The sequence below is a fragment of the Phocoena phocoena genome, chromosome 15, assembly GCF_963924675.1.
Source record: "Phocoena phocoena chromosome 15, mPhoPho1.1, whole genome shotgun sequence".
NCBI classification, from domain to species: Eukaryota; Metazoa; Chordata; class Mammalia; order Artiodactyla; family Phocoenidae; genus Phocoena; species Phocoena phocoena.
Genome location: NC_089233.1, coordinates 25,564,443 through 25,591,679, shown reverse-complemented (window position 1 = coordinate 25,591,679; position 27,237 = coordinate 25,564,443). Strand labels below are relative to the sequence as shown.

Sequence of the window (27,237 nt, the reverse complement as noted above, 5' to 3'; positions counted from 1 at the left end):
ACTTTCTCTTCTAGACATCATGAGACAAGAATAGTAATCTTTTCCCCTGTTTTCACAATGGAGGACTCGGGCAAGACTTTCAGCTCCGAGGAGGAAGAAGCTAACTATTGGAAAAACCTGGCTATGACCTACAAGCAGAGGTCAGTTCTCCAAAGTTCACCTTGCTTTTTCTTCCCATAGTGATGGCAGCAACCATTTATTGTGGGCCTACTATGTGCCAGGCACTGTGAAGGGCTTAACATACATCATCTCAGTTAAATCTCAGCACTGTTCCATGGAGAAACCATTCTCACCCCATTTTACAAATGAGGAAGCTGAGACTCAGTGAAAGCAAGTCAACTTGCCCAAGGTCAGACAGCCAGGGGAATAGCAGAGCTGGAATTTGAACCCCAAAGCCTAGGGTCCAAAGCAAACGGCTGTGCTACTTCCCAGCTTATTTTCTGGCAGGGTTTTATTAGCTCCTGGATGCCGTATCTGGTCTGCCCTTCGTGTGTGGGGAAAGAACTCCCTATGCCTAGCAAAATGGGTTGTTACAGATTTTTAAATTTGAAACCAGTGTTTCAGTGCCCATATCTGGGAGCTGTGTGTGTGTGTGTGTGTGTGTGTGTGTGTGTTTAACGTTGTTTCTTTTTATTTCTCATGGACTCTTGTAATCTACCCAGGGAGGTCTTATTCCGGCTCCTCTAATTTCTTTATTCTTAGTTTGATTTAAAGAGAATTTAGGCTTGGTGTTAAAAAAAAAAAAAGATATCCCTTGACTTTTAAGGATTGAGAAGGTAGAATTGGGTGTTTGGGATATGGGGCAGGGACTCATGATAGTGGTGTGATAAGTGAGCATTTGTATTATGTCCAGTTTCTACTTGCAAATAAATCAGAGAATACACAATCCAAAGTGTGCTTACTACATGTTGGGCTCCAAAAAGTACAAGTGGAATGAATGCGTGGAGAGTGAATTGGTTAAGAAAGGGCTGTGGAGTCAGGCACACCTGGGGGCAGGCCCAAGCTCTGTTTCTGACTTGTTTGACCTCGAGACAAGTCACCTCATCTTCACATCTGTATAATGAGGACAATGACAGTTTCTGCCTCAAAAGGCAGTTGAATAAAGAGCTGATACATGTATAACAGCAGCATGTAAGCGCTCAGTAAATGATCAGCTAACATCTGGGAATTCTGTAGGGCAGAGAACACGCAAGAGGAACTCCGAGAATTCCAGGAGGGGAGCCGAGAATATGAAGCTGAGTTGGAGACGCAGCTGCAACAAATTGAAACCAGGAACAGGGACCTGCTGTCAGAAAACAACCGCCTTCGCATGGAGCTGGAAACCATCAAGGTGAGGGGGTGAGAGGAGACGCATGCAGGTGTGGATGGTGTCCAGCGTCGTGACTGGAAAAGGGAGCCTGCAGACTTGGCCCCGGGCTCACTCCCACCCCAGGCCTGCCGGGCGTGTGTGACACTTGAACTCTTTATGCCCCTGATGGAGGCGCTCTGTGAGAGGCAGGTCTCACACATGTCCCACGGCCATTCTTGGCTGTTGGTGACAATCCTGCAAGGCACGTGGAAGGTAGACCCTTCTAGAGTATGGAGTGTCTCTGGAATTGCTGATGGTTATAAGGCCTAGGGTTATGCTGTCCAGAATTGTCACCCCTAGTCACGCGTGGCTACTGACATTTAAGTTAATTAAAATAAAATAACTAGAAATTTAATTCCTCAATCATACTAGCCAATATTTCAAGTGCTCAAAGGCCACACGTCTCTAGTGGGTGTCATTGTGGGACAGAGAGGCTGTAGAATGTCTCCATCATTATGGAAAGTCCTGTTGGACAGAGCAGATTCCTCAACCTGGGCACTGTTGACATTTGAAGGTAGCTACATGATTCTCTTGTGGGGGCCGAGTTTCACACTGTGGGCTGTTTAACAGCATCCTGGTCTCCACCCACTAGATACCAGTAGCACCCCCTCCCCCAGGTTGTGACAACCAAAAATATCTGCAGACATTGCCAAGTATCTGGAGAACCACTTCTCTGCAGGGTAAAGAATGCCTTTTGGACACTGTAGAGCTTAGCAGATGATCACAAAGTATAACTGTGTGGCCTAGGGACAGCTCTCAGCCCTCACTGCCAGGCAGGGTCACCTGGCCAGCTTCATAAATGTCAGACAGGCCTGGACCCACCCCGCCCTGAGATTCCCATTCTCAGGAAGTCTGGGTGGGGCCCCAGCATGTATGCATGTCTTGTTTTTTTTTTTTTTTTTTAAAAACAAAGCTCTTCATATATTTTGATGAGCCACTGGGAGAACTAGCCAAGGCCCTGCAGTGTGAGTCCAGGGCTAGGTGTGATACACAGTGGAAGGAGATGTGTCTCTTGCCCTCTGGAAGCTTTGCGGGGAAGACAAACCTGACAGCCAGAAACACTTAGTGAAAAGATGCTCAGTTATGTGGTACTGACCATGAGATCCTCCTGAGAGAGATTTGCACGGGTTGTAGACAGCATCATGGAAGAGATGGGAGGGACTTGAGCTGGTGTTTGAAGGTGTGTGTGTGTGTGTGTGTGTGTGTGTGTGTGTGTGTGTGTCTAGCCAGCAACTTGGCATACAAGGGTTTGATGAAGAGTTAATATGGAACTGCCACAGACACGGGCAAGAATGACTGTCAAGTGGACCTTGGGAATCTGGCTTTACTAGCACATGGGAGAAAGCGGGGCCAGCACATGGATTGGGGATCAAGGGGTGAGGAGTAGCAGAGGAAGGACCACACAGACCGTAGAAACTGAGCAGTGGACTCTTAAGCTTTTACGGCATAGACCACAGAGCCCAAGCTGGCCACCCACTGGTCAGTCTGGCCCATAGATGTTGTTTGCTTAAGCCTTTAGTGGTTTTCACTTAACATTGTATCATGAAAGTTTTCAAGCACACAGTAGGGTTGAAAGAATTTTCCAGTGAACACCTGTATCCACCACCTGGGCTCTACCGATGACCTTTGCCATACTTACATACTTTATTATATATCTGTCCATCCATCAATCTATCTTCCCAATGCATTTCAAGGTGAATCACCAACATCTCTACGCTTCCCTGTAAATACTACAGTAGGCTGTTAACTAGAGGTGAGGGTTTGCTTACAGTTTGTTCTTTTGATAGTAAAATTTATATCTTTAGTGGGTTTTTTTTTTTATATTTAGTATCAACATTCAGAGTTGTGAGGCTTCTTGTAAAAACTTAGATTTCTGACTTCCTTTGATCTTCCTTTGGTGGATCTGGCTACCTCAGGCCGGCCTTCTTCCACACCAGCAAAAAGCTGAGTTGTGGTTGCTTAGACAGAGCAAGGCTTCTCCAGTTTGCCCCAGTCCCCACTTCTGTCCTTTCCTCCCCAGCTCTTGACACCGGGGACTGAGTGTCTTTTGCTGCTTACACGTGGCCCACGTCACTCATTTTGTTAACAGCCTGGCCCCTGCCCTAGGCACTGGGGAATCTTTACAGCCCTTACACTGAAGGGGGCTCAGGGATGGGAAGACTAGTGGTATGAACCATCGTTTGGAGAAGGTAGGAGGACGTGCTGACTAAATATCATGCAGTTGCTAAGTAATTAACCACTTCCAGACTGAGCCATTGAACCGGCAGAAGACCTCTTCATTATAACCACATGGCAGGTTCATGAGACACAGTGTGTGGAGCAGGCGAGGAAACAGTACTACCTTGGAGTGAAGAACTGCCCCCAGCACATATTTCTGTCACCTAAGAGGAAAGTCTTCAACTGAGACTCCTTGACAGTGGCTTATTCATTGCAAGTTGAATAAAAACGCTTGTAAGGGATCCAACAGAGCATCTATTGATGCCTCCATCAATTTATTATAATTAGCCCCAAATGAAAGCACAACAGCTTTTCATGTCCCCAAGTTCAAAGGACAACATTTGAATCCTTATGCTGGTGGACAAGCCCAGTAACTGTGTCTTCTTGGAACCTGTGTTGGAACTTAGGTTAGTGACCTAGGATCCTGTACCCTCCTGTTTTATTTGGGGAGGCACCCAAATCAAGGGTGGGAAGCCATCAGAACCATGCCTGGGAATTCGCCCATGCCTGGACCTGGTCTGCCCCTGCTTGTCTGAGCCAAGACACTTCCTGTGCTCGTAGCCAGGAAACAGTATCAGAGGAGACAGAGCAGCGTAAGGATGTGACACCCCTCCCTGTCCTCGCCTTGTAAATAATCTGTCTGTTCTGTGGACCTTCTTCTTTCACTATGGCTCTGGCCACGCCTCTCTGGCCCGGTCACCATTACATCACTCTCCCCAGTGCCTCCAGACTGTTTCTAGCAACAGCTTTGTTTACTCGACTGACTCAAGAAGAGGAGTTGGCCTGTTTTTCTAACTTTCTAATTAGACTTGGGCCTTTCCTGTGGAAAGTGAGTGTTTTCTTTCTTATTTGTAGATGAAGGAAAGGTGGTAAGGGTGTTTGATGATGGAAAGTAATTAGAGGAGCCAGAGCCGGAGTGAGTGAGTGAGTGTGTGTGCGTGCGTGTGTATGCGCACGCGCGCGTACATGTGATCAGTTCCCATGTGACCTGGATGGAAGTGGTTGAGGGCAGTTTAGCGTAGTTGTTCTAAGAGCGCAAGCCCAGGTGGCCGGGATGGATCTTGGCCCGGTCATGTGCTTCCAGTTGACTCTGGGCTGATGAAGTGACTGAGCCTCAGTTCCCATGTCTCTGAAATGGCATTAAATAAGGCAACGAAAACAGCGTCCTGAGCCCAGAGGCTGGCGCAGAGTAGACCTGCGGTAAATGTTAGCTGCCGTAGCTGGGCAGCAGCAGGTTGTTGAGGCGTCATCTGGGCTGTGCCTTGCCTTGGAAAGCACCAGCTAGATCACACTAAGGTTCTTTTGGTAAAAACAACAGTTTTGTTTTTTTCCTTCTTCCCTTCCCTTCTGCCTCCCTTTCCCTCCCTCCCTTCTCTCTCTCCCTCCTCAGAGGCCCAGAAGTTCCTAACTCCCCCATGCCACAGGGAGAGTGTCCTGGGTCACAAAGTCAGAACAGTTCTCAAACTGAGTCCATGATGTCCTGATCTGACTGTGAGGCACAGGCAACAAAGTCATTGTGATTCCTGCTATTCTGTCTGTAATCCAGGGATATCATGTGAAGTGCATCGGTATTGCCCTTGTGGATCAGGCTCGGAGAGGTTTATGAGGCTTTCTGTGGCTGTGGACACCTTGCACAAAATGATTGCTTTGAAGATAGTTGGGGGCTGTTTGATACTAGAGGCTGCAGGGACCAGTGTGGGAGGGGGCAGGGTATAAGATGCTCAGGAAGCACTCGGGACTTGACAGCTTGATGGCCCCCTGTTCCCCCCATCATCCCTCATTTGCTTAAGAGTCCATGTCTGTGGACAGAAGGTTCTCCTGACTGAGCTTAGGCTTGTCCTCTGGCATCCTGAGTGAGTGTGATGGGAAGGCTGGTCCCACAAAGATCCTAGAATAAGGGAGAGAGAAATCCCCTAAAGAAATTGGCGTGGGACTTCCCTGGTGGTGCAGTGGTTAAGAATCCGCCTGCCGGTGCAGGGGACACGGGTTCGAGCCCTGGTCCGGAAAGAATCCCACATGCTGTGGAGCAACTAAGCCTGTGAGCCACAACTACTGAGCCTGCGCTCTAGAGCCCGCGAGACACAACTACTGAAGCCCGCGCACTGCAACGAAGAGTAGCCCCCACTCGCCGCAACTAGAGAAAGCCCACACGCAGCAACGAAGACCCAACAGCCAAAAATAAATAAATAAATAATAAAAATTAATTAATTATAAAGAAATTGGCGTGCCGGTGGGCTGTGCAGAGGGGGAGGAATGGATGCTCAGCAGCTAGGGACAACACACATTCACTGCAACGGAGAGGGTTATGTCCCAGGATTAACCTTCAGTGTCTTAAGGAGATGACAGGGAAGGGAGATAAACATCCTCGTCGGGAGTCTTAAATCATTCACTCAGTGTTGATTCTGTCCTTCAGGAGAAGTTTGAAACGCAGCATTCTGAAGGCTACCGGCAGATCTCAGCCTTAGAGGATGACCTTGCCCAGACAAAAGCCATTAAAGATCAACTTCAGAAATACATCAGAGAGCTGGAGCAAGCCAATGATGACCTGGAAAGAGCCAAACGGTACGTTGGGAAGGAGAAAAGAGGTTTGGGAGCCTTTTGTCTCTGGGTACCAGGCACTGTGCTGAGGGTAGAGGATTCAGCACCGAGCAGAGCCAGTGCCCTTGTGGGTCCTACAGCCTCATAGGAAATGGGCAACAGGCAGCGAGTGCTGCAAGTCCCGGGTGCTGTGGGAGCATGTAATTGATTATGTGAATTTGTCCATTGCTGGGAGAATATTAGGCAAGGCTTCCCAAAGGAAGTGCCATTTAGGCTAAGACCGAGGGATGCCTAGGCATTTTCACTCTTCCTAGGGGAAGAGTGTGGGGTGAGAACATTCCAGGCAGAAGGACAAGCATGTGCTCAGTAAATAGGCCCTAAGATAGGACAGTATTTCTTAAACTGATGTTCTGAAGTTTAGCAGAATACTAACAGTAATAAATAAGTTATCGAATATCTACTCTGAGCCAGGCACTTATTTTTTTTCTTAAGAAAACTTTTTTTTAAAGATTTAGATATAAATTACATGCAGCGATACACACAGATCTTAAGAAGTATACAGTTTCATCAGTGTGGACAGTTGTGCACATGCCCCACACTCCTGTTGAGACGCGGGCCCTTGGCACTGCACCCACAGCTCCTTACGTTCTTTTTTGCGGTTGCTTTAGGGACCCCAGTACACACGCTCAACTTTTCAGTCTACTTCATTAATAATGTACCAAATACAACGGCCTTGCAACCTTAGAGTTTCACTTACCATCCTTGAACTTTATGTGATAGCCATAATGTGAGAAGGTAAGAGAGTAAAAAGATAGCCTTTTATATTTACCCACAGATTTACAGTTTCTGGTTCATTCCTTCTTGAAGTTTCCCTCTGGTTATCATTTCCCTTCAGCTTGAAGAACTTCCCTTAGGGTTTCTTGTGGTGCAGGTCTGCTGATGGTGAATTCTTCTCACTTTAGTTTATCTGAAAATGTCTTCCTTTTGCCTTCATTCTTAAAGGATATTTCCACTGGATGTGGAATTCCAGGTTGACAGGTGTTTTTTTTCTTTCAGCACGTTAAAGATGTTCTGCTGTCTTCTGGTCTCCTTGCTGGAGGTCAGAAGTTAGTGGTCATTTGAATAGTCACTCCCCTGTATATAATATGGTGTTTTTCTCTGGCTGCTCTCAGAATTTCTCTTTATTTTTGGTTTTTAGCAGTTTGTGATGTGCTTAGATTTTGTATGTATTTATCCTCTTAGGGGTTTGCTGGGCACTTTGGCCTGTAAATTTGGCTTTCGCCAAATTTAACTTTGGTCATTATTTCCTCAAAGATTTTTGCTGCGCTGTTCTTTCTTTCCTGCCCTTCTGGGACACCAACTACACACATGTTGTGTCCCATGTCCTTTTGATATTGTCACACAGGTCTCTTAGGCTCTGTTCATATCTTTTCCTAATTTTGTTTGTCTTGGTTCCTCAAATTAGATCATTTCTCTTGATCTGGTTTCAAGTTCACTGACTCCTTTTTCCCTTCGCCAGTTCCAATAATGTTTTATTTTAGATATTTAAGATCTAGAATTTCCTAGTCCTCTACTGATATTTCTTTTTTTTTTTTTTCTACTGATATTTCTTTGTTTGCATCCTTGAGATAGTTATAACAACTTTCTTTAAGATCCTTTTCTGCTAATTCTAACATCTGGGTTATCTCAGATGTTAGATGTTCCAGTGATTGCCTTTTCTACTGAGTTTGGGTCACATTTTCTTGCTTTTCACATGTCTAGTAATTTTGGATTATATTCTGGACATTATGAATGATGTGTTGCAGAAACTATGGATTCTGTTATGTTTCTAATTTGTTTGTTAAGTAGGCTGAACTCAAACTCCAAACTCTGTCTCCCTTTGATGAGTAGTAGGTGAAATCCGTTTGACGCTTTTAACTAGGCTGCTTCAAGTCTGCCATGCACATGCATGGTTCAGGGGTGAGCCAGAGGTGTGGGAAGAGTTATATATGCAGAATTTGGGATTCCGCCAAGGTGGTGGATTTTTATCACTGGAGCTATAGACACAAAGCTTATAAGATGCAGAATTCAGCCACTGCTGTTCCTTCTTCCAAGTGTTGTCTCTCTTCCAAGTGGTGTCTCCCTTCCGGTTTTTGCCAGTGCCTTCAGATCATTGTTTTTCTCGTTTCACCCAGAGTTTGTAGTTGTAATCTATAGGATGTTTGGTCTGATACAAGCTACCTTATTATTACCAGAAGTGGGACCTCCTTTTTTTTTTTAAATCAGTTTGTAAGAGTTCTTTGTGTATTTTTGCTGCTCATCTTTTGTCCCACATTGAAAAATATTTTTTACAAATAATCTTTTGTCTGTTGACTTTGTGGTATCAATTTTCATACAAATATTTTTCATTTTGGGGTCATCAATTATGTCTTTTTTTTTTTTCAATTATGTCTTTTATAGCTTCTAGGTTTCCAGACTTCACTAGGGACATCTCCTTGATCGTTTGATTATGCGTGTATTCTCTTAATTTTTTTTCCAAGATTTTTTTTTTTTTTTTAATGATTTACTTTTTTTTTTTAAGATGATGCTGGGGGTAGTTTATTAATTAATTAATTAATTTTTGCTGTGTTGCGTCTTCGTTTCTGTGCGAGGGCTTTCTCTAGTTGTGGCAAGCGGGGGCCACTCTTCATCGCGGTGCGCGGGCCTCTCACCGTCGCGGCCTCTCTTGTTGCGGAGCACAGGCTCCAGACGCGCATGCTCAGTAGTTGTGGCTCACGGGCCTAGTTGCTCCGCGGCACGTGGGATCTTCCCAGACTAGGGCTTGAACCCGTGTCCCCTGCATCGGCAGGCAGACTCTCAACCACTGCGCCACCAGGGAAGCCCCAAGATTTTTTTATTAATTGTTTTAACTTATGCTTTTAATCTACCTGGAATTTATTTTTGTACCTAGTATATGTGTCCCATTTTATTTTCATTAGGTAGATAGCCACTTGTGCCAGTACTATGTGTTAAACACTCCATCTTTTTTCCACTGAATTGAACGCATCTCTGTCATTTGTTAACCTGCCATACAGTTGTTCCTTGGTATCCATGGGGGATTGGTTCCAGGACCCTTGAGGATACTAAAATTTGTGGACGCTCAAATCCCTTATATGAAATTGTGTAGCATTTGCATATAACCTATGTGCATCTTCCCGTACACTTTAAATTATGTCTAATTATAATACCTAATACAATCTAAAATCTGTATGAATAGTTGCCAGTGAGTGGCAAATTCAAGTTTTGCTTTTTGGAACTTTCTGGATTTTTTTTTCCTGAATAATTTTGATTTGTAGTTGGTTGAGTCCAAGGATATGCAACTTACAGATATGGAGGACTGACTGTATATTCTGGAATCTAATTCAGGATTCTTCTTTCTTTTTTGTCTAATGTGCAATTTGTGAATTACTACCAACACCATAATGACTTGGTTCCTGTGGCTTTGTAGTATTTTCTGATTTTTGGCAGGCCACTGGCTTACGATCATTTCTACCCATATATCACTGATGAAAGCAAGTCACACGGCCAAGCCCTGTTAAGGGGTGGGAAGGTGCATTCCACCCACAGTGAGGCCAAAGCAAGGGTGTGGCTACAGGGAGGATGAAGAATTGGGACCAATAATGCAGTCTATCACAAAGAGATAGTACATTCATGTGATTCAAAAATAATATACAAAGGGGTAGAGTTTTAAAATTCAAATTCAAATAGAAATTTGTATTATTTCCCCCGCCCCGTTCTTTTTCCCACAAAAGAGCATTCTGTATACAGAATGTATGTACTGTTGTACATCTTGCTTTGTCACGTAATAGGTTTTGGAGGTCATTCTGTAGTAGGACACAGAGGATTCTTTGTTGTTGGTTTTTTCCAAGTGCATAATATTTTATTGTATGGTTGGTATTGTATGATGCATAATTATTTATCCGTCCCCCCCACGGCTGGATATTTGCTGCATTTCCTTTCTTTTGCAGTGATAAGGGTTGCTGTAGTGAATGATACGCATTGCTTGCATAGATGTATATCTGTAGAATAAATTCCCAGAAGTGGAATTCTTGGGTCAAAGGATGTATGCATATGTGTTTTGATAGTTTTTGCCCAATTGTTCTCTACACTTGTACCAATTTCCATTCCGAGCACCTATGTGAGTAAGTCTCCATTTTCCAAATAGCTTCACTAAATAGTGTTTTTTAGACTTTGGATTTCTGCCAATCTAATAGGTGACAAATAGGTACATTTCTGAAGTATGAGTGATCTTGAGTTCCTTTTCATATATTTAATAACTGTTTTATTTCTTTTTCTGTGAACTCTTATCTTCTTGCCTGTTTTCATACTGGATTGCTGGTTGTTTTTTCTCATCAGTTTCTAGGAGATGTTTATATATTTGTTTATGATATGAATTGAAAATGTTAGGAGTTTGTCATTTGTCTTCCATCTTTGTCTATTGCATATGTTACTATTGAAAGTTATTTGGATTTCTGTGTAGGCAAATTTATCTGCAGTCCCAGGTTTATAAAGCAATTAGCCTATGTTTTCTTCTTGTATTTTTATGTTTCCTTTTTTTCTTTCTCTCTCCTGAAGATGCATTGGGTTCACATTTTAGCCAGATGCTGAATAGTTGAATATTAAAATCAGATGTGATAGAGACCCAAATCATCATTATAGAACAAATAAAGTTTTGGAATACTGAAGTTATATTAAAAAAAAACTTTAAAACATTACAATTTACAATTTCATTATAAAATTTTAATAGTTATATATGGAAAATTTGACAGTCTCCTGCAAGAATGGTAATTTCTCAGCACCATCAGCTATTTGCTTGTTTTGGTCTCTCCAACTGTACATCCGTAAAACCAAATGACTCACTTTTAACTGAGGAAGGAGATGACCTTGTGAAAGGATAACCTTGAAAGACTCCAGGCCTAACTGAATTAACTAAAAAGTAAATATATTCCTTAAAGGGTATTTTGTTTAATATGTGAATGCCAAGATGCCAAAAAGTTCAACGAAGATTAAAATTGATTTAATCTAATTTTTAAAAAAAGTGTCTATGTGGGCTTCCCTGGTGGCGCAGCGGTTGAGAGTCCGCCTGCCGATGCAGGGGATGCAGGTTCGTGCCCCGGTCTGGGAAGATCCCACATGCCGCGGAGCGGCTAGGCCTGTTAGCCATGGCCGCTGAGCCTGCGCGTCCGGAGGCTGTGCTCCGTAACGGGAGAGGCCATAACAGTGAGAGGCCCGCGTACCGCAAAAAAAAAAAAAGAAAAAAGTGTCCATGTGATATTACATAGACATGTTTTTTTTCTTTGTCTCTGCCACATGGCTTGTGTGATCCTAGTTCACCAACCAGGGATCGAATCCAGGCCCCTGCAGTGGAAGCACAGAGTCCTAAACAGTGGACTGCCAGGGAATTCCCTACATAGACTTTATTTTTAATTTTTTGTGGTAAAAAATTTGACATCAAATTTACACCTTAACCATTTTTAAGTGTGCGGTTCAGTAGTATTATATGTATTCACATTATTGGCCAACGGCTCTTCAGAACTTTTTCATTTTGCAACATTGAAACTCTATACCCACTAAACATTCATTCTGCTCCCTGTTCCCTTCAGCCCTTGATAATCACTTTTCTACTTTCTGTTTCTATGATTTTGACTACATTAGAAACTCCATATGAATGGAATCAAATAGGATGTGTCCTTTTGTGACTGGCTTCTTCTCTTAGCATAATGTCCTTGAGATTCGTCCGTGTTGTAGCATGTGACAGGATTTCCCTTTTTTAAGGCTGCATAATATTTTGTTGCATGTATGTACTGCATTTTCTTTATCCATTTATCTGTCAGTGGACACTTGGGTTGCTTCCACCTGTTGGCTCTTGTGAATAATGCTGCAGTGAACAAGGGAGTACGGATACCTCTTTGAGATCCTGCTTTCAGTTCTTTTGGATATGTACCCAGAAGTGGGACTGCTGGGTCATACAGTAATTCTACTTTTAATTTTTTACAGAACCTCCGTACAGTTTTCATAATGACACACCATTTTACATTCCCACCACATCCTCACCATCACTTGTTATTTTCTGTTCTTGGGATGGAGGCCGTTCTGATGGGTGTGAGGTGATACATAGACTTTTAAGTATTTATTGGCTCAAAAAGGATATGTTTTTAGTTATCTAACAGATGTATCTCTTAATATTCATATTTACTGAAAATCTCTTTTCCTGCTTAACTATTTTCAGGTCCTCATAACTGTCCATGAGATTAACAGCTTTCACAGTTTTTATGTATTGCAGCATTTTACTCTTATGATAATAAATATGCAAATACATCAGTTGGCAGAATTTCACCATATAAAGGACATAAAGCTTTTTCCACTCAGGACAACTAGGATGCTTACCTTTATTTGAAAGCAAATAGTCACATAGTAACAATAAGTCTCTGTGCTGTGCCCTGCTGGTATTACTGACTCTGCCTGATTGTATACAGTCGTGGGGGGGGCGGGTGTCGTTCATCCACACAGGTTCAGGAATGCTAGAAATGCTGCTGAAGTTGGTTCTCTGGCATTCCAGAAGCCAGTAGTAGATTTTGACCAAATACTAAGTTTAAATATTTGATCTAGTTGGAATTCATCTTCGGGTGTAGCATGAGGTGTGGATCCAACATTAATTTTTTCCAGGTGGCTACCTGGTAGTCCCCAGACCTAGAACTGAACCAACCATCTTTTCATCAATGATTCGTGATGCCACCTTTATCATAAATTAAATTCTCATATGTATTTGGATCTATTTCTGGACCTTTGGCTCTCCTTGGTCTGTCTGGTCTTATAACTGTTTCACTCTGCGGCACACTGTTCATTACTGAGGCTTTAAAGAGCATGTTCTTTGTATCTAGGGGAGCTAGTGCCCCTGTCCTCTTCTTTTTCAGAGTTCTGGCCAATTTTTTCTTCCAGTTTTATTGAGATATAATTGACATGTAGTACTGTGTACGTTTAAGTGAACAGCACAATGATTTGACTTATATGCATCATAAACTGATTATTACAATAAGTTTAGTGAACGTCCATCACCTCATATGGATACAATATTAAAAAATAGAAAAAACTGTTTTCCTTGTGATGAGAACTCTTAGGATTTACTCTCTTAGCAACTTTCGTACATAACATAGAGCAGTGTTCACTATAATTATCATGTTGTGCATTGCATCCCTAGTACTTGTTTATCTTTTAGCTAGAAGTTTGTACCTTTTGACCATCTTCATCCAGTTCCCCTTCCTCCTATCCCCCCCGCGTCTGTAACCACGAATCTGGTCTCTTTTTTTTTTTTTAACATCTTTATTGGGGTATAATTGCTTTACAATGGTGTGTTAGTTTCTGCTTTATAACAAAGTGAATCAGTTATACATATGCATATGTTCCCATATTTCCTCCCTCTTGCGTCTCCCTCCCTCCCACCCTCCCCATCCCACCCCTCCAGGCGGTCACAAAGCACCGAGCTGATATCCCTGTGCTATGCGGCTGCTTCCCACTAGCTATCTACCTTACGTTTGGTAGTGTATATATGTCCATGCCTCTCTCTTGCTTTGTCACAGCTCACCCTTCCCCCTCCCCATATCCTCAAGTCCGTTCTCTAGTAGGTCTGTGGCTTTATTCCTGTCTTACCCCTAGGTTCTTCATGACATTTTTTCCCTTAAATTCCATATATATGTGTTAGCATACGGTATTTTGTCTTTCTCTTTCTGACTTACTTCACTCTGTATGACAGACTCTAGGTCTATCCACCTCATTACAAATAGCTCAATTTCGTTTCTTTTTATGGCTGAGTAATATTCCATTGTATATATGTGCCACATCTTTATCCATTCATCCGAAGATGGACACTTAGGTTGTTTCCACCTCCAGGCTATTGTAAATAGAGCTGCAATGAACATTTTGGTACATGACTCTTTTTGAATTATGGTTTTCTCAGGGTATATGCCCAGTAGTGGGATTGCTGGGTCATATGGTAGTTCTATTTGTAGTTTTTTAAGGAACCTCCATACTGTTCTCCATAGTGGTTGTACCAATTCACATTCCCACCAGCAGGGCTTTTTTTTGATGATGGCCATTCTGACTGATGTGAGATGATATCTCATTGTAGTCTTGATTTGCATTTCTCTAATGATTAATGATGTTGAGCATTCTTTCATGTGTTTGTTGGCAGTCTATATATCTTCTTTGGAGAAATGTCTATTTAGGTCTTCTGCCCATTTTTGGATTGGGTTGTTTGTTTTTTTTGTTATTGAGCTGCATGAGCTGCTTGTAAATTTTGGAAATTAATCCTTTGTCAGTTGCTTCATTTGCAACTGAGGGTTGTCTTTTGGTCTTGTTTATGGTTTCCTTTGCTGTGCAAAAACTTTGAAGTTTCATTAGGTCCCATTTGTTTATTTTTGTTTTTATTTCCATTTCTCTAGGAGGTGGGTCAAAAAGGATCTTGCTGTGATTTATGTCATAGCATATGCCTATGTTTTCCTCTGAGAGTTTGATAGTTTCTGGCCTTACATTTAGGTCTTTAATCCATTTTGAGCATATTTTTGTGTATGGTGTTAGGGAGTGATCTAATCTCATACTTTTACATGTACCTGTCCAGTTTTCCGACCACCACTTATTGAAGAGGCTGTCCTTTCTCCACTGTATATTCCTGCCTCCTTTATCAAAGATAAGATGACCATATGTGCGTGGGTTTATCTCTGGACTTTCTGTCCTGTTCCATTGATCTATGTTTCTGTTTTTGTGCCAGTACCATACTGTCTTGATTACTGTAGCTTTGTAGTATAGTCTGAAGTCAGGGAGCCTGATTCCTCCAGCTCCGTTTTTCGTTCTCAAGATTGCTTTGGCTATTCGGGGTCTTTTGTGTTTCCATACAAATTGTGAAATTTTTTGTTCTAGTTCTGTGAAAAATGCCAGTAGTAGTTTGATAGGGATTGCACTGAATCTGTAGATTGCTTTGGGTAGTAGAGTCATTTTCACAGTGTTGATTCTTCCAATCCAAGAACATGGTATATCTCTCCATCTATTTGTATCATCTTTAATTTCTTTCATCAATGTCTTATAATTTTCTGCATACAGGTCTTTTGTCTCCTTAGGTACGTTTATTCCTAGATTATTCTTTTTGTTGCAGTGGTAAATGGGAGTGTTTTCTTGATTTCACTTTCAGATTTTTCATCATTAGTGTATAAGATTGCCAGAGATTTCTGTGCATTAATTTTGTATCCTGCAACTTTACCAAACTCATTGATTAGCTCCAGTAGTTTTCTGTTAGCATCTTTAGGATTCTCTATGTATAGTATCATGTCATCTGCAAACAGTGACAGCTTTTTCCAATTTGTATTCCTTTTATTTCCTTTTCTTCTCTGATTGCTGTGGCTAAAACTTCCAAAACTATGTTGAATAAGAGCAGTGAGAGTGGGCAACCTTGTCTTGTTCCTGATCTTAGTGGAAATGCTTTCAGTTTTTCACCATTGAGGACGATGTTGGCTGTGGGTTTGTTATATATGGCCTTTATTATGGTGAGGAAAGTTCCCTCTATGCCTACTTTCTGCAGGGTTTTTATCATAAATGGGTGTTGAATTTTGTCAAAAGCTTTCTCTGCATCTATTGAGATGATCATATGGTTTTTCTCCTTCAATTTGTTAATGTGGTTTATCACATTGATTGATTTGCGTATATTGAAGAATCCTTGCATTCCTGGAATAAACCCCACTTGATCATGGTGTATGATCCTTTTAATGTGCTGTTGGATTCTGTTTGCTAGTATTTTTTTGAGGATTTTTGCATCTATGTTCATCAGTAATATTGGTCTGTGGTTTTCTTTCTTTGACATCCTTGTCTGGTTTTGGTATCAAGGTGATGGTGGCCTCATAGAATGAATTTGGGAGTGTTCCTCCCTCTGCTATATTTTGGAAGAGTTTGAGAAGGATAGGTGTTAGCTCTTCTCTAAATGTTTGATAGAATTCACCTGTGAAGTCATCTGGTTCTGGGCTTTTGTTTGTTGGCAGATTTTTAATCACAGTTTCAATTTCAGTGCTTGTGATTGGTCTGTTCATATTTTCTATTTCTTCCTGATTCAGTCTTGGCAGGTTGTGCATTTCTAAGAATTTGTCCATTTTTTCCAGGTTGTCCATTTTATTGGCATAGAGTTGCTTGTAGTAATCTCTCATGATCTTTTGTATTTCTGCAGTGTCAGTTGTTACTTCTCCTTTTTCATTTCTAATTCTATTGATTTGAGTCTTCTCCCTTTTTTTTTTTTGATGAGTCTGGCTAATGGTTTATCAATTTTGTTTATCTTCTCAAAGAACCAGCTTTTAGTTTTATTGATCTTTGCTATCGTTTCCTTCATTTCTTTTTCATTTATTTCTGATCTGATTTTTATGATTTCTTTCCTTCTGCTAACTTTGGGGTGTTTTTGTTCTTCTTTCTCTAATTGCTTTAGGTGCAAGGTTAGGTTGTTTATTCGAGATGTTTCCTGTTTCTTAAGGTGGGCTTGTACTGCTATAAACTTCCCTCTTAGAACTGCTTTTGCTGCATCCCATAGGTTTTGGGTCGTCGTGTCTGTCATTGGTTTCTAGGTATTTTTTTGATTTCATCTTTGATTTCTTCAGTGATCACTTCGTTATTAAGTAGTGTATTGTTTAGCCTCCATGTGTTTGTATTTTTTACAGAGTTTTTCCTGTAATTGATATCTAGTTTCGTAGCATTGTGGTTGGAAAAGATACTTGATACAATTTCAATTTTCTTAAATTTACCAAGACTTGATTTGTGACCCAAGATATGCTCTATCTTGGAGTATGTTCCATGAGCACTTGAGAAAAATGTGTATTCTGTTGTTTTTGGATGGAGTGTCCTATAAATGTCAATTAAGTCCATCTTGTTTAATGTATCATTTAAAGCTTGTGTTTCCTTATTTATTTTCATTTTGGATGATCTGTCCATTGGTGAAAGTGGGGGGGTGTTAAAGTCCCATACTATGAATGTGTTACTGTCGATTTCCCCTTTTATGGCTGTTAGTATTTGCCTTATGTATTGAGGTGCTCCTATGTTGGGTGCATAAATATTTACAATTGTTATACCTTCTTCTTGGATTGATCTCTTGATCATTATGTAGTGTCCTTCTTTGTCTCTTGTAATGGTCTTTATTTTAAAGACTATTTTGTCTGATATGAGAATTGCTACTCCAGCTTTCTTTTGGTTTCCATTTGCATGGAATATCTTTTTCCATCCCCTTACTTTCAGTCTGTATGTGTCTCTAGGTCTGAAGTGGGTCTCTTGTAGACAGCATATATATGGGTCTTGTTTTTGTATCCATTCAGCCAATCTGTGTCTTTTGGTGGGAGCATTTAGTCCATTTACATTTAAGGTAATTATCGATATGTATGTTCCTATTCCCATTTTCTAAATTGTTTTGGGTTCGTATTGTAGATCTTTTCCTTCTCTTGTGTTTCTTGCCTAGAGAAGTTCCTTTAGCATTTGTTGTAAAGCTGGTTTGGTGGTGCTGAACTCTCTCAGCTTTTGCTTGTCTGTAAAAGTTTTAATTTCTCCATCAAATCTGAATGAGCTCCTTGCTGGGTAGAGTAATCTTGGTTGCAGGTTTTTCTCCTTCATCACTTTAAATATGTCCTGCCAGTCCCTTCTGGCTTGCAGAATTTCTGCTGAAAGATCAGCTGTTAACCTTATGGGGATTCCCTTATGTGTTATTTGTTGCTTTTCCCTTGCTGCTTTTAATATGCTTTCTTTGTATTTAATTTTTGACAGTTTGATTAATATGTGTCTTGGCGTATTTCTCCTTGGATTTGTCCTGTATGGGACTCTCTGTGCTTCCTGGACTTGATTAACTATTTCCTTTCCCATATTAGGGAAGTGTTCAACTATGATCTCTTCAAATATTTTCTCAGTCCCTTTCTTTTTCTCTTCTTCTGGAACCCCTATAATTCGAATGTTGGTGCGTTTAATGTTGTCCCAGAGGTCTCTGAGACTGTCCTCAGTTCTTTTCATTCTTTTTTCTTTATTCTGCTCTGCAGTAGTTATTTCCACTATTTTATCTTCCAGGTCATTTACCCGTTCTTCTGTCTCAGTTATTCTGGTATTGATCCCATCTAGAGTATTTTTCATTTCATTTATTGTGTTGTTCATCGTTGTTTGTTTCATCGTTAGTTCTTCTAGGTCCTTGTTAAATGTTTCTTGCATTTTGTCCATTCTATTTCCAAGATTTTGGATCATCTTCACTATCATGATTCTGAATTCTTTTTCAGGTAGATTGCCTATTTCCTTTTCATTTGTTAGGTCTGGTGGGTTTTTATCTTGCTCCTTCATCTGCTGTGTGTTTTTCTGTCTTCTCATTTTGCTTATCTTACTGTGTTTGGGGTCTCCTTTTTGCAGGCTGCAGGTTCATAGTTCCCGTTGTTTTTGGTGTCTGTCCCCAGTGGCTAAGGTTGGTTCAGTGGGTTGTGTGGGCTTCCTGGTAGAGGGGACTAGTGCTTGTGTTCTGGTGGATGAGGCTGGATCTTGTCTTTCTGGTGGGCAGGTCCACGTCTGGTGGTGTGTTTTGGGGTGTCTGTGGAATTATTATGATTTTAGGCAGCCTCTCTGCTAATGGGTGGGGTTGTGTTCCTGTCTTGCTAGTTGTTTGGCATAGGGTGCCCAGCACTGTAGCTTGCTGGTCGTTGAGTGAAGCTGGGTGCTGTTGTTGAGATGGAGATCTCTGGGAGATTTTCGCGTTTGATATTATGTGGAGCTGGGAGGTCTCTTGCCGGTAAGCAATGCCATTTCCATTGAGCTTTTGCGCCGCCCTAGTCTCGAAGCTCCCGCCACTGCTCCTCAGGCCGGGTCCCCGTTGATCTCTTTTTTTATGAGCTTGTTTTGAAGCATAATTGACCTACTGTGTTAGTTCCTGTTATACAATATAGTAATTCAGTATTTCTATACGTTTCAAACTGATGGCCACAGGAAGTCTAAGATGTCACCATACAAAGATGTTACATAGTTATTGACTGTACTCCCCACACTGTATTTTTCATACCTGTGACTCATTTATTTTGCTACTGGAAGTTTGTACCTCTTGGTCTTCCTCACCTATTTCTCTCCTCTCCCTAACCTCCTCCCCTCCAGCAACTACCTGTTTATTCTCTGTATCTCTGTGTCTGTTTTGTTCATTTGTTTTGTTTTTATTTTCTTTAATGCTGGTTTGGCCAATTTTTTTTTTTTTTTAAGATTTATTTGGTTGGTTGCGCCGGGTCTTAGTTGCGGCAGGCGGGCTTCTTGGTTGTGGCATCTGAACCCTTAGTTGCAGCATGCATGTGGGATCTCGTTCCCTGACCAGGGATCGAACCTGGTTCCCTTGCATTGGGAGCACGGAGTCTTACCCACTGTGCCACTGGGGAAGTCCCCATTTGTTTTATTTTTTAGATTCCACATATAAGTGAAATATATGGTATTTGTCTTTCTCTGTCTGACTTATTTCACTTAGTATAATACCCTCTAGGTCCATCCATGTTGTTGCAAATGGTGAGATCTCATTCTTTTTTGTAGCCAACATTCCTCTCCTGGCCATTCTTGTTTCATTATCACATCATATTTCAAATCAGTCCCTGGTGCCTGTGTCCCCCAGTAAAAAACCTGTTCATTTATTTATTTAGTTTTTTGCGGTACGCGGGCCTCTCACTGTTGTGGCCTCTCCAGTTGCGAAGTACAGGCTCTGGACGTGCAGGCTCAGCGGCCACGGCTCACGGGCCCAGCCGCTCCACGGCACGTGGGATCCTCCTGGACCAGGGCACAAACCCGCGTCCCCTGCATCGGCAGGCAGACTCTCAACCACTGCACCACCAGGGAAGCCCCCTGTTCATATTTTTATTAGATGGTGTTAAACTTATTAGGTAACTTATGGAGAATTGATTTCTTTATGATTTGGGGTCTTCCTCCTCATAAATACCATATGTCTGCATTTTGACAAGTCTCTGTGCCCTACAATAAAGTCTTACATGTTTGCTATTACATGAATTCCTAGATATTTCATCTTCTTTTGTTGTTATTTGACATGCCAGCCTTAGGGTCACTTTAACTGGTTCCAGTCTTGTACTCTAAAAACAACAAAGGATGATATTTATTTATTTATTAAATTTATTTATTTATTTTTGGCTGCGTTGGGTCTTTGTTGCGGCGTGCGAGCTTTCTCTATTTGCAGTGAGCAGGGGCTACTCTTCACTGCGGTGCACGGGCTTCTCAGTGCAGTGGCTTCTCTTGTTGTGGAACATGGACTCTAGGCACACAGGCCTCAGTAGCTGTGGCACACGGGCTCAGTAGTTGTGGCTTGCGGGCTCTAGAGCGCAGGCTCAGTAGTTGCAGCACTTGGACTCAGCAGTTGTGGCACGCGGGCTTGGTAGTTGTGGCTTGTGGGCTCTAGAGCGTAGGCTCAGTAGTTCTGGTGCATGGGCTTAGTCGCTCCAGCGGCATGTGGGATCTTCCCAGACCAGGGCTTGAACCCATGTCCCCTGCATTGGCAGGTGGATTCTTAACCACTTCGCCACCAGGGAAGTCCCAAGGGATGATATTTAAATCAGGCACTTTTGGTAACTTTACCTTCTTTACCTCTAAAGACCATTTGAGGTAGGAACTAATACGACTCAATCTTGACATAGTAGAAAGTGGTGAATAAATGAATGATTGATCCTCACTTTGCCGTTGGAGGCCCAGAGGCTCTGAGAGGTTAAGTTCCCCAGGGACACTTAGCTAGTCTTACACGTTAGAGCAAGGTGTTAACTCATGGGTTCCACTCCAAACAGATGCTTCTGATCACCATGAGATACAGTTATGGGGATGTTAAAGGTCTTCTGGAGACAAACACGGGATCAGTGAGAAAAGTTGCTGACATTTATTGAGCACTTATGTGTGAAACATCTGTTGTGTGTTTTGTGTGTTGCTGCACTCCCCAGCCCCCCACCCCATGCAGAAGTTCTGTTATTACTCCTGCTTTGCATGTGAGGAAACTGAGGCCCAGAGAAGGTAGCTTGTCTAGTTAAACAGATTTCCTTATTGCAGCACTTGTCAGTATCCTTTTTTTTTTTTTTTCTGCATTGAGTCTTCATTGCTATGTGCGGGCTTTTTCTAGTTGCGGCAAGCGGGGGCTACTCTTCATTGCAGTGCACGGTCTTCTCATTGCAGTGGCTTCTCTTGTTGCAGAGCACGGGCTCTAGGCGCGCGGGCTTAGTTGCTCCGTAGCATGTGGGATCTTCCCAGACCAGGGCTTGAACCTGTGTCCCCTGCATTGGCAGGCAGATTCTTACCCACTGCGCCACCAGGGAGCCCTGCCAGTGCCTTTAACACGGCATTCCAGTGGCTATCTACACTGTCCAAAAGAAGCAGTTGTTAGGGCAGCTGGGCTGGGGCTGGGCGTTGTGAACTTTTTGAACTTTTTAAGGTAACTGAGGGATGAAGATGGCCTCCCTTAGCTGTTTAAATGCGTGTTATTACATTGCATGTGCGTTGTAGTGGGATGTTCTGAACGCTGACTGCATCGTGAGTCTCCGAGACAAGATGGAACATGCCACATCGTGGCATCTGACCGGGGCCTGTCTATGGTCCTAATTAGGTCCTGGCTCGTTGCTAAGTGCTTTATGGACATGATCTTATTTAAGCCCCCGGGACAGCCGTGTGCACCTCGTGAGCTGAGAGGTTCCCACTGTGCAGGTGAAGAGCTGGGTCCAGGAAGGTTGAGGGGCCTGCTCAGCTCCGTGGGATTAGGACGTGCCAGAGCTGGGACTTGCACCATGTGTGCATGACCCTTCTTGCTCCCCGGGGCTGTAGGTGCCAGACGGATATGCCGTCTGCTGTCTTGGGCAGCTTTGCTTGTCTCTCACCCAGGGCCACGATCATGTCTCTTGAGGACTTTGAACAGCGCTTGAATCAAGCCATTGAAAGAAATGCCTTCCTGGAGAGCGAACTGGACGAGAAGGAGAATCTCCTAGAATCTGTTCAGCGACTGAAGGATGAAGCCAGAGGTCAGGAGGCCTTGGCTTTGCTCTGTGTGTTTCACCACCGTTGTGCCCTCTCCGGGCCTGAGGGTGTCCTGTCCCACAGCATCACCCAGCATTACCTGTGTTCCGAGGGCAGGGAACACACCGGGCAGGCTGAACCTTGGTCCCCACCCTGTGCTAAGAATTGTCTGATGTCCAACCCTGTAGAGACCCTTTGTGGGTATTTAAGCCCAGCACCCACTTTATGCCCAGCAGGAGCACAGGAGTTTTGTGGGGAGAAAATGCCTGTTGATGGAATTGCTAGCCAGCCCATTTCTTTTGTGACTTGATGGCTGCTGATACACGTGGCTTGGAACTCCAGAATCTCATCAGCGTTTGCTCTTTGGAGGTAGCACTTCCAAAGGTAGAGCTTTCTAACTCTAAGACATTAGCAAGTCATCCAAGTTGGGTCCATAAGGGATTTTGTTAAAGTCCCAATTAATTGTTTATGACATTCATTTCGTTTCTAATGTTTAGCCAGTAGAAGGGGGTTTAGAAAGAAAAACTCTTTTAAGTTTAAAAGGTAGTTGTTCCTAAATGCCCATCAGTAATGAAGTGCTTAAGTAAATTACATAGATTTATTTTGTGGAATGTTAGTTAAACAGTTGTTCAAACAAATACGGTATAGATATAAATGTAGTCATAGAAAGCTTGTTAAGGGACTTCCCTGGCAGTCCAGTGGTTAAGACTCGGTGCTTCCACTGCAGGGGGTACGGGTTCGATCCCTGGTTGCTGAACCAAGATCCTGCATGCCGCTTGGCCAAAAAAATTAAATAAATAAAAAAGCCTATTAGGACATGCCATTGAAGGGGGGAAAACACATAGATAGTAGATGTATGTTTCTATTTACGCTTAATAAGTTATTCATCTTATATGCTTAATAGATACACATATAAACTCTATGTGTGAAATGCAGGGAAAAGATTGAGAAGATCTCCCTCATGTTACAGTTGATTAGGAGTGAGAAGGGGCATTTGAGGACGGGTTGGGAAAGCACATTTTCACTGAGTATTCTGTGTATACCTTGATACATTTGAATTCTCTTAAAACAGTAAAAGCAGTAGTGTATCACTGCCATGATTTGAAAAAAATTTTAAACCTTTTTGTTTTTACTCAAATAAAAACCATGTAGTTTTGCAAGCCTTCCAGGCAAGGTCCTATGGGGTTTGCTTCATTCAGGGTTTCCACCTGGAGTTTTCCACTCTGATCGTTCTTCTTGCTGACCAGTGCCTCCTGTTGACCCTCCCCTTGCCTCATCACTCAAAGCAGAGACTTAAATCTGAATCCTTTTCCTGGCCCAGATTTGCGGCAAGAATTGGCTGTGCAGCAAAAGCAGGAGAAACCCAGGACTCCCATGCCCAGCTCTGTGGAAGCTGAAAGGACAGACACAGCTGTACAGGCCACTGGTTCCGTGCCATCCACCCCCATAGCTCATCGAGGACCCAGCTCTAGCTTAAACACACCTGGGACATTCAGACGTGGTAAGGAGGATGGGAATCAGGAGGGTTTTCTTGGCTTCACAAAGCTTTCCTGGGTGAGAACCGGGGTGGGTCCTGGGTGAGAGAGAAGCAGGACCAGGCTGTACAGCAGGGAGCAAACTGGGGTGCTCACAGGGGCAGACCATTGTGGTGGGTGGGAGGAGCCTCTTGGATGTAAGACGATAGGGAGTAGTGGAGTCTGCGGCAAAGTAGAGAATGGAAGCCTCATCCAGAGGGGCAGCTGCCACTCTGCTTCTACCGCAAGAGGTGTGGGCCCAGCAGACACTCCACTCTTCACCAGAAGCCAGAAATCCTCTTGTCTAATATGAAATCTCCCAAATTAAAAGCTTCAGTAACCAAATAAAAAATTTAAAAAGGATTCTGTGGGTCCAGCAATACATCATCTAGAACTGGACCCAGCATAACCTGTGCTATGCAGTAAAAACCAAGAAATTTGAGTTCTTCCCCAGCCCCTCTGCTGACTGATTAACTGTGAGGCTCTGATTGGGCCACTTAATAGTAAATAATAAAAATAGACAATTATTGAGTACGTAGGATATACCAGTCCCTCTGCTTACTGTGCTTTGTATTTACATATGACCTCACTGGATTCGCACCACGGCCCAAGACGCAAGTAATGCGAGTGCTGTCCCCCTGTGATGGATGAGGAGACTGAGGCCCTGAGTTAAGGAGCTGGCCTGACATCACGCAGCTGGCAAATGGCAGGCCGGCTCCTGGGGTTACACCACCACATGCTCCCTGTCCCTCAGCTTGTGCCCAGGATGAAGGGAGTGTGAGGTTTCCACAACCCCAGGCTAGACCACACTTGAATAAGCACACGACTCAGCTGGGCCTCAGATTCAGCAGGTCTGGGCAGGGCCTGAGATCCTGCGTTTCTAACAAGCGCCCAGGTGATGCTGGTCCTGCTGCTCCGTGAGCCCTGCTTTGAAGAGAGAGGAGGCTCTTAGGAGCAGAACCCTTACCAGTGGGGCTTGTTCAGATGCTGTTAATGTTAATTAACTGTATGGAATTCCTAGAAGTTTAAGAGGGCCTGTTTTGATTTTGTTTAAAAAGAATAGCAGGTAAAGATAAGTATAGTCATTATAAGGCCGCAAGAAGTTGGTCATCAGATATGCTCTTGTTATGTTAGGCAACAAACCATTGACCGAAACAGGGCAGCGTTGGGATCAGAGGGGCTTGCTCGCCCACCCCCGGGTTTCACGTTCAGAGACGTTAGTGCCCAGACTTTTGAGTGTTTGTTGGTGTCATGTGTGCATCCTTTTGCACACGCAGGTCTGGACGACTCCACTGGGGGGACCCCCCTCACGCCAGCGGCCCGGATATCTGCCCTCAACATTGTGGGAGACCTGCTGCGGAAAGTGGGGGTAAGACGGCGCTTCCCCAGGGTCCGTGTGGTGTCTTCTGTCTTCAGGAGACTTGAGGGGTGACCTTACCTATTGCTTCCCCTCTGGCAGAGGCTTCATTAGGTGCAGGTGTCACCCTGGCTCTCGTGTCCCTTACAGTTGCTGTGCTTCCATGGGTGTTGTTTCTGACAAACAACCGGGCTGTGACCCTGAGTCACCCTTTGATCCCCGGCTATATCTTTCTTTCCCTGTACCATTTTCCCTGGCAGTTTGGGAGATTCGGATGGTATCTATGATATTTTTTCTTAATTTGAAAAAATTGAGAAACATTTGAAAACTGCCTTCCCTTTTTTTAATTTCTCAGGGAGTTAAAGGGAAAATCTTGAAAAGCTAGGGCAGAGAACATGACCTTATAGGTTTTATGTTAATTCCAGGGAAGGAGTCTTTTGTGCTTAAGAAATCACATAGATATTCTCTGTAGTTGTTTTTCTTAGTTTTAAAAATGATGCCTGGAAAGCCACAGAGTTTAAGTCCTGCCAGTCTGTCATTGACCAGAATGTATGCATTCAGAGTTAATAGAAGCTTGCAACTCGTTTTCTATGTTTTTCCTTTTGGCTTTTGTTTTTTTTGGATCGCTGTTATATAAGCAGGTTTTTATGTTTAGTTAGAGTATACAGAAGCTCAGGGTGATCTCAGTATCCATTTGGTTTCCAGAGGGTCTGTTTACAGCGAGGCAAGTCCTTCTTCAAACCTCCTGCCACTTGGTGCATGTTTTACAAGGTAGCGGAGACAGTGAATGATTCCAAAAGTTTATTTCATATTTCTTGTAGGCAGACGTAAATCATAGGTCGGGTTGGGGACTCTTCTGGAAGCTCCTAAATATCTTAGACTACCAGTTCTACGAGTTGGACATACATTGAATTTGGTGATGGGGTGGAGCACGCTTTGGGATTCTGACACACAACCCAGTTTGACAACCACTGTCTTAAGCTATTATTACGTGTATGGGCTCTGGTGAGAGGCAAGAGTTCTTGTCTTCAGCTTGAGACAGGAAAGCATATTTCTCTCCAGGCTCTGGAGTCCAAACTTGCTTCCTGCCGGAACTTCGTGTATGATCAGTCCCCAAACCGACCCAGTGGCCCAGCCTCAGGGTGGGGGAGCAAGAACAGAGACGGCGGCGACAGACGGCCAGGCAGCACCAGCGTGCCTCTGGGTGACAAAGGGTCAGTACCTTCTGCTGTTCCTCCTCAGTGTCGGGAGAACCCATCCTCTCCAGCCGGGAGCCTCTGACCCCTGACCCACAGCCATTTTTCAAAGTCGCAGGATTATGTCAATGAGGCGTTATCCTCTACTCCATCCCTTAAGACAGAGTTAGGTGGTGTCTGCTGGTTTAGGCAAATGGCCAAGGAGAGGGTCATTTTTATTACTTGATTCTGCAGCCCCAGCTTCTGGTCATGCTGTGAGAATGTCCTTTGTATAAATCACTCCCTTGTTTAAGACTCAAGCCTCAAACACTGCTCTGCTTCCCCCAAAAGAGGATTTTTTTTTTTTTTTTTAACCTTTAGAACCTTCAGGAAACTGAATCAGCCAGACTAGATTCCTGAAGCCAGTCACCTGATTGGAAAACACAAATCTGACCTCTAACAGCTTCATTTATTTTCTTGCCTGAAGAAAATCAGTGCAGCTTCCAGATTCTAGAATTCTGTAAGATGTGCCACCATCTCACTGGACCCCAGGCCACGTAAATTTGGGAGCGATCAGTGGCAGACAGAGGACAGGAAATGAAGAATCGTTCTCCCCAGCATGCACATAACTTCCGGACCTTTAGATGTGGGTGTTTTTTTGGAGCGTCTGGGCTTTTTGCGTGGCCTTGGGCATGTGAGCCCTAGATAGCCAGTGTCCTTTTCTTCATTTCACAGGAGAGAAAATTGAGACCCAGTGAGACACTGCTCCCGACCTTGATATTCACTCTTATAACTTTGTGGGGCCCCGTGCTAGCCAGTCTATAACAGCTGTAATGTCCGCCTAATTTGGTTTGCTCTGTCTGAAGGTTGGGAAAACGCCTGGAATTTGGGAAGCCGCCTTCAAATATTTCCTCACCATCGCTGCCGTCAGCCCAGGGTGTAGTCAAGATGTTGCTTTAGGAAATCCACGGAAGCCAAGGCCCCGGTGTCTGTGCAGGAGTCATTTTATCGTCCTTCCCTCTTTAAACTAGGTTTTTGTTTTTTTTAAGTTAGTTTGAGATA

General features: G+C 43.2%; 1 protein-coding gene across 1 annotated transcript; it reads left to right on the top strand.

The window, feature by feature from the left end:
• Nucleotides 1–57: 57 nt before the first annotated feature.
• On the top strand, nucleotides 58–27,135 carry NDE1 (nudE neurodevelopment protein 1). Its single transcript, XM_065892932.1, has 8 exons — nucleotides 58–140; nucleotides 1,177–1,330; nucleotides 5,979–6,127; nucleotides 21,998–22,134; nucleotides 23,451–23,630; nucleotides 24,921–25,012; nucleotides 26,063–26,214; nucleotides 27,042–27,135. Exons 1-8 carry the CDS (start codon nucleotides 58–60, stop codon nucleotides 27,133–27,135), a joined length of 1,041 nt encoding a protein of 346 aa, XP_065749004.1.
• Nucleotides 27,136–27,237: the final 102 nt, after the last annotated feature.

What these genes read in the sequence shown, in the direction of transcription:
- NDE1 (XM_065892932.1), top strand. Translation starts at nt 58, where the DNA reads ATGGAGGACTCGGGCAAGACTTTCAGCTCCGAGGAGGAAGAAGCTAAC. An exon ending in GACCTGGAAAGAGCCAAACG is followed by an intron (nt 6,128 to 21,997) that starts GTACGTTGGGAA and finishes TCTCTCACCCAG; the next exon opens with GGCCACGATCATGTCTCTTG. An exon ending in ACCTGCTGCGGAAAGTGGGG is followed by an intron (nt 25,013 to 26,062) that starts GTAAGACGGCGC and finishes ATTTCTCTCCAG; the next exon opens with GCTCTGGAGTCCAAACTTGC.